The sequence below is a fragment of the Protobothrops mucrosquamatus genome, unplaced genomic scaffold (assembly GCF_001527695.2).
Source record: "Protobothrops mucrosquamatus isolate PMUCROS unplaced genomic scaffold, P.Mucros_1.0 scaffold856, whole genome shotgun sequence".
NCBI lineage: Eukaryota > Metazoa > Chordata > Lepidosauria > Squamata > Viperidae > Protobothrops > Protobothrops mucrosquamatus.
This window is the reverse complement of record NW_015387111.1, coordinates 1,415-9,167: the sequence shown is the minus strand read 5'-3', so window position 1 is coordinate 9,167 and position 7,753 is coordinate 1,415. Positions and strand designations below refer to the sequence as shown.

The following is a 7,753-nucleotide window of genomic DNA, read 5'->3' as shown; positions in this document are numbered from 1 at the left end:
TATATATATATATATATATATATATATATATATATATATATATATATATATATATAAATGTCAGTTTGTCTATACATTTCATGGTATCCTTAGTATTTTGAAAGTAAGTGGTGTTGTCAAGATTGGGGGATTCTGGGCAGTATATATAGTAAGAATGGAAGCTTATAATGCTGTCTTATCCCATAACATACTGTTACTGTTGCTTCATTTATAATGAAATAAAAATAAATGTTCTTTTTTTAAAAAAATCCTTCCTTCCTCTTGCCATTCCCTTCTAAGTGCACTGATAAGTGATGCTATTGCTAAAATGTTATTTCTTTCATTATGTATTTTCTTAGAGTGAATAAAATGTTGGTCTGAGCCTGGAAAAACTAAAATGGATACTTACAGTCTACCCTATTAGAAAGGAAGCTTGACATACTGTGTGGTTACAGGCACTAAGCTAAATTCTAGGAGACAAAGCCAGTTACTCTCTCACAGTCTTAGGAAGAAGTTGTCAAGAAAACTGCAGGGACTTGTCCATAGTTACCTCAGGTCAAGATTGAAGTGAAGGTATAACATACATACATACATACATACATACATACATACATACATACATACATACATACTACAATTGTTACTAATAAAAAATGAATAAAATGATGGAAGACTTCACCCACATCACCATTTCATAGATGGTAAAAATGTAAAAAAATAAATGTACTTCCTGCTTAACTGATTGGAACTTTGATAGCTACAAAGCTTTTCTTGGAGGGGTTTCAAATTAAAACAGCATAGTTCTTTGAGGAATCTAGTCCTAAGTGAGCATTTCATAATGATGGATATCAGTCCAACCGGACAGTAATCATTGAGGCCTGTAATTGCGGACTTTTTTTGGCACTGGCAAAATGATGGCCGTCTTAAAACACAATGGGACCACTGCCTGCTGCAATGACAGATTGAAAATATCTGTGAGAACACAAGCCAGCTCATCTGCGCATTCCCTAAGGACACATCCAGGGATATTTGGGCCCACTGCTTTCCGAATATTAACTTTCTGCAGTGTTTTCCAGACAGAGGTGACATAAAAGCTAAACAGTTGCTCATCAGGATGGGGCTTTCCTAGAAGGAGTGCTATTTGATGCCTCAAATCTTGCAAAAAATGTATCCAGCTCATTTAGGAAGCCTGTGTCGTCCTTGCATCTTGATGGAGCCACCTTATAATCCGTAATGGCCTGGATTCCTTGCGACATTCGCTTGGTGTTTGTTGGGTCCTGAAAAAAGTTCTGAATTTTCTGGCAATGGGCTTGCTTTGCACCTTTTATGGCACTTTTCAAATTATCTCTGGCTGATCTAAGTGCCAGCATGTCGCCCGGATTTAAAAGCCACATTCCGTGAATTGCCCTCATATACTGCTTCACAGTGCTTTACAGTCCTCTCAAAGCAGTTTACAGTCAGCATATTGCCCCCAACGATCTGGGTCCTCATTTGACCGACCTCGGAAAGATGGAAGGCTGAGTCGACCTTGAACCGATCAGGATCGAACTGCTGGCAATCAGCAGAATTAGCCTGCAAGACTGCATTCTAACCACTATGCTACCATGGCTCTGATAAAAGACATGACCTCTAATAATGGAAAAAATATGTAGCTGTTATGAATAATTGCTTTCAAATATTAAAAAAGAGAAATAAGGATTATTTTGCCCATGTATGATAAAAATATAATAAATATATAAAATATAAAACCATACCAACAACAATATATGTAAAGAGGGAACAAACTGCACACTAACTAGTACTAATGATACCATCTAATTTGAGTAATGAAATATCTGCAAGCAAACAACCATCTCCAAGAACACCAAGGACTCTACACAAATATAAGAAACAGGTGGGAAATATGTGGGTAACATAAGGCAGGGCTTTTCAACCAGTGGTACAGGTACCACCTGTGGTACATTGGCCACCTGCAGGTGGTATACAACCATCCTAGAAAAGTGGTAACGGGGGAGGGGAATGAGCTGAACCAGTGCAGCACCGCACAAGCCTGAGCGAGAGACGGCTGGAGCTGCAGGGCTGTCAGGGCTCAGCAGAAGCACCAGGATCAGTGCTACTTTCCAGCTGATTGGTGCTTCTTCAGGGCTCAGCAGAAGCACCAGGATCAGTGCCGAGCTCCAGCTGGAGCCTGGCACTGATCCTGGCACTTCCACTGAGTCCTCACAGCCCCGAAGAAGTGCCGATCAGCTGGAAAGCGGCACTGATCCTGGCGCTTCTGCTGAGCCTTGACAGCCCTGCAGATCCAGCCGTCTCTCACTCAGGCTTGTGCTGTGCTGTGCTGTTTCAGCTCATTCCCATCCCCCGCTACCACTTTTCTAGGATGGTTGCGTACCACCTGCAGGCGGCCAATGTACCACAGGTGGTACCTGCAGGCGGCCAATGTACCACAGGTGGTAGCCCTGAAATAGAGAATTAAGGATTTCTTCTATGTCCCCTCTTAATCTATCTGTGTAGGAGAATATACTACTTTCAGGAAATATACTATACAAAATCCAAGTCTTACTGCAGTCTGCCAAGATCATTCTCACATATCAACATATGCTTTGGACACCTTTACGTCTGCCAGATTTTTGGACAAGTTTATTTGTTTGTGTTATTTAATTACTGGGCCTCTGTTGTATTTTTTAAAATAAAGAGTAGAGCAGAAAATACAACTCAAAAGAGTGATGATTTTTTTCTTGTCTTGGTTTTTCAGCAAGTTGCTTTTTTGAACCTTATATATCTGATTTCTAGAAAACATATGCTTTAATTCAAACTATGGGCAATTTACAAATGTGTTAAGAATGAAAAAGCTTTCAGTGACAGTTATTTTGACAACATGCCCAAAATATTTTCAAAATTTCAAATGTAATCTATCTATCTATCTATCTATCTATCTATCTATCTATCTATCTATCATCTATCTATCATCACTTTTTAAAAACCACCCATCTCCCTCACAGGGGGACTCTGGGCAACATACAATAAGATGAAGAAATAATGTAGACTGAAAACAGTGACTGTGAGAGGGACCTAGTGGATGATTACTTAAATATGAGCCAGGAGTGTGTGGTATCAGCCAAAAAGCTAATACAATCCTTGGTTGTTTTGGAAGAAATAACCGTGTTTCATCGTGGTTTATCCAAGCTGGGAATAAACATGACAACTGCTTTGGGAAGAAGGTTGTAGTTTATTGAAGAGGGGAGCCAGACAGAAAGATGACTCTGGCAGAAAAAGAGGAGAAAAAAAGGGCTGAGCACATGTGGGGAGTAGGTTTTTATATCCTCTGGAACCTTTTGTTTGGAAGTTATTTCCTGTTCCTGTTTGAGGCTTTGTATTTCCTGTGTCATGTATTTTGACCTGTGTCCCTTTGTCATCTGTGAGTTAATCCTATTATGTCCCAAAGGTCATATCCTGCTTCCCTGGTGCTGGGACTAAGGACTCTTAGAGTTTGGATGGGGTATGCAGAAGAAGTGCCGATCAACTGGAACGTTGCAGCATCTCCAGGGTCTTGTGATTTATGTTCAGATGCTTGGCAACTGATTCCTATTTATGACGGTCAGTGTCTCAGGGTCATGTGAAGTGACCAAACCCTGCTGCAATCACCCAGCTGACGGGAGAAATAAAATCCAAACACCCCTCCACCCCACCCCTGCTACCAATCCTCAACAGAAATGCTCACAACAATGAAAACCTTGGACAGAAGGAAGAGCGCCGCCGGGTGGGCAGGCAGGTGTCTTGCTCGGCTGTGGCTTGGGGGGCACTTTTTTCAGTGCCATTGTAACTTCGAACAGTCACTAAGCAAACTGTTGTAAGTCGAGGACTACCTGTACTTTATCACTTTTTTCCTTTTTGGGGGGGGGTCATCAAGTTTTTGATACCTTTCTAGGCAACTGGTAATACTCAGATATTGCCATATCCTAAAAGTGGTACAATGGGCGAAAAGGTTGAAAAGCCCTGACATAAGGAACATGTGGCAAGGAGAGAGCCAGCCTAGAACTAAGGAGAATTTTCCTGACAGTTAGAACTGCACCTAAGTTCCATACCTATCAGGGATGATTGTGCTATACAGTAAATGCTTATCTAGACCATTTATCTTGAGAAAGATGCTGAAAGTGGTAAAGAGGTAGAAATTAATAAAATTGGCTATATAATATAGTAATAGTTATTTCCCATTAATCAGTGAGGAACTTTAATGAATGAGACTAGGGTAAATATTGCCAGTTTAACTGTATCATTACATTCAATTGATATTTTCAGTTGAGAAATAGAGGTTTATGTTGAGAAATAGTGGCATCCACTGGTGGGAACTAGTATAACATTGTAGCTAAGAACTGGAGATATTGTACTGTATGTGACATTGATGTATACCAGAGCCAGAGCTGCAAATGCTGAAGCAATAGTGTCCACATTTCTCTGTTCAGTATGTGGCAGAACATTCCGTGCTAACATCGGTCTCATCAGCCATCTACGGACACACCGCTGATAGCCCATAATCCATAAGATGTCAAGGTCTTCGTCGAAATCGATGGACGAACAACGTACCTATAACATACCAGAATTTAATTGAGTTGTCTCTTAAATGAATCAAATCAAAATAATGTGCTAAATGAACAAATGCATTTTTTTTCTTTTTTTCTTTTTCTTAGAGGAGGAAAATGAAAACCATCTTTCTCTTGTTGTTTTTTATTGCTGGAACCCCCGCTGACAATCCTTACCCACAAATTTCTAGCCATCCTAACAAGAATAATTGTGACAATTACCAGTATGAGTCTCACCCAAGAGGTGCCCAGATACCAATCCAGGTACTAGTCGACAGCAATTCTGACTTTGCCTTCAAGATCTTCAGGAAGGTCTCTTCCAGGGAAAGCCAGCAAGGTGGCACAAGCAAGGGCAATGTTGCCTTCTCTCCCTTAGGCATCTCCTCTGCCTTTGCAATGATGGCCTTGGGTGCAAAGAATAACACTTCAGATCAGATTTTGAAAGGACTTGATTTTAGGCCATCAGAGATCCAGGAGAGGATGATACATGAAGGCTTCCGAAAACTCACACACATGTTAAATAATGGAGGAGCTGGACACCAGATGGAAATCGGGAAATGTCTCTTTGTGCAAAACCAGCTATATCCTGAACAACTATTCTTAAACGGCCTCAAAAACTTCTATGGAGGAGACATCTTTTGGGAAAATTTTAAGAACACTGCAGAAACTGAGCAGCACATCAACAGTTACATCACAAGGAAAACCCGTGGGAAGATATCTAAGCTTGTCAATGAAGTCGATCCCATTACTGAAATTCCGCTAACTAGCTATATTTATATGAAAGGTAAAACAAGTTAACAGGCTTTTGGAGTCATTTTTTTTCCAGTCATAGTTGATCTCAGTTTCTTGTTACACATTATATTATGGTCTAGGTAGGCATTCAGTGGAATTATGGAACTGGAGGCTGGGAGGGTACACAAACAATCTTTGCCTCAAATTTCCTAGCAAATTTCCACACTGACAGTTTTTGACTTTGCTAGATAATATTAAAGAAGAAAGGGTAACAGTTATATTCAAGCTGAACTTCATTCTGTTTGCAGTTCTGCTTTGCCTTAGCCTTCTGCTTTTTTTTGTTTTGCTTGCCAATCCTTCCTCCTACCCACACAAACCTTTGTTCTGCCAACTGATTTCTGCTCAGCAATGAACTTACTCTGATACTACCATCATTTGTGTTAAATAGCCATTCAGGAGTTAATACCGCTGATATCTATCTTTAGAAACTATACAGTCAAGCTACTTAGTAATGCATTGTGCCTAAAGTTATATTCCTCCAACAGTCAGGTTCCAAAACAATATCTGGCTTCAGAATCAGAATCGAGCTGGAAGGGACCTTGGAGGTCTTCCAGTCCAGCCCCATGCTCAAGCAGGAGACCCTACACCATTTCAGACAGGTGGCTGCCCAGTCTTTTCTTAAAAACCTCTAGTGATGAAGCACCCACAACCTCTGAGGACAAACTGTTCCACTGGTTAATTGTCCCCACTGTTAGGAAGTTTCTCCTTGATTCCAGGTTGCTTCTCTCCTGATTAATTTCTTGTCTTGCCTTCTAATGCTTTGGAAAATAAATTGACCCCCTCTTCTTTGTGGCAGCCCCTGAAATATTGGAATGCTGCTATCATGTCAGCCCTAGTCCTTCTTTTCTCTGGTCTAGCCATATCCAATTCTTGCAACCATTCTTCATATGGTTTAGTCTCCAGGCCTTTAATCATCTTAGTTGCTCTTCTCTGTATTTTTTCCAGAGTCTCAACATCTTTTTTGTAATGTGATGACCAAAACTGGATGCAGTATTCCAGGTGTGGTCTTACTAAGGATTTATAAAGCAGTACTAATACCTCACATGATTTTGATTCTATGCCTCTGTTTATACAACTGTGGGAAGTCAGCCCCCCAGAGAAGGAAATATTAAAAGGGCAGAAAAATATATTTCCTCAAAAGGATTTTAAAAGCAGAAACCAACCCTGCCCCCAAGTCTCTCTGTCCCAAGCAGAAGCCAGCTCTGTACAAATGCAGATGTAAACCATCAGAAAAGCCCCAGCTAGGATATCAAGAAGACAAAGATACCTAAAATCTGCATACTCCACCCAAACTCTAAGAGTCCTTAGTCCCAGCACCAGGGAAGCAGGATATGACCTTTGGGACATAATAGGATTAACTCACAGATGACAAAGGGACACAGGTCAAAATACATGACACAGGAAATACAAAGCCTCAAACAGGAACAGGAAATAACTTCCAAACAAAAGGCTCCAGAGGATATAAAAACCTACTCCCCACATGTGCTCAGCCCTTTTTCTCTCCTCTTTTTCTGCCAGAGTCATCTTTCTGTCTGGCTCCCCTCTTCAATAAACTACAACCTTCTTCCCAAAGCAGTTGTCATGTTTATTCCCAGCTTGGATAAACCACGATGAAACACGGTTATTTCTTCCAAAACCACCAAGGATTGTATTAGCTTTTTGGCTGATACTGCACACTCCTGGCTCATATTTAAGTAATCATCCACTAGGTACCTCTCACAGTCACTGTTTTCAGTCTACATTATTTCTTCATCTTATTGTATGTTGCCCAGAGTCCCCCTGTGAGGGAGATGGTGGTTTTAAAAAAGTGATGATAGATAGATGATAGATAGTGTTGTGTCCTGGGCCTGATGAGGCAACCCAGCAGGCCCAGAAATGTTGCAAACGGTCCCAGGCACCCCAAAAGCTGCCTGGGACCAGACTTGCTGGCGCCGGACTTCTGCGCATGCACATGGTGCAAAGAAAGGGTTTTCCCTATTGGCTGGACTGCCTGGGGGTTGGGAAACTATAAAAGGCCTGCATGCCTGTTTGCAGAGTTGAGTGAAGTTAAGGAGCAATAAAAGAAGTTTGGTTACAACAATGTCTCGTGCTTCGATGCCTCGAACCTCAAACATAAAAGTGGCGACGAAGGTGGGATGCTGCAAGGAAAAGGCAATAAGAAGAGGATAAGCCTCATCTGAAGCACCTGAAGCCTGGGAATCGGCGTCCAGCTCTGCACTCACCTGTCAGTACAGCATCGCTGGAGGTGAGCTTGGCAAACGGGCTCTTCCCCTCAACGAAGTCTTGCAGCGAGGCATTCCAAGCAAAAGATGTCGAAGATAGGACGTCTGTCGGAGTTCGATGTCTCTCACCCGGAGCGCTAGAACTCCTATGTGGCCCAGGTAGAAAATTACCTAAGGGTT

General features: G+C 41.4%; 1 protein-coding gene across 1 annotated transcript; it reads left to right on the top strand.

Annotated features, from left to right (window-relative positions):
• Positions 1–1,212: 1,212 nt before the first annotated feature.
• On the top strand, positions 1,213–5,343 carry LOC107290205 (serpin A12-like; the record flags this gene model as incomplete). The annotated part of the gene is made up of 2 exons (XM_015819069.1): positions 1,213–1,242; positions 4,668–5,343. Coding segments are annotated over exons 1-2 (706 nt in total), but the record flags the coding sequence as incomplete, so codon positions are not given.
• Between the last annotated feature and the right edge of the window lie 2,410 nt (positions 5,344–7,753).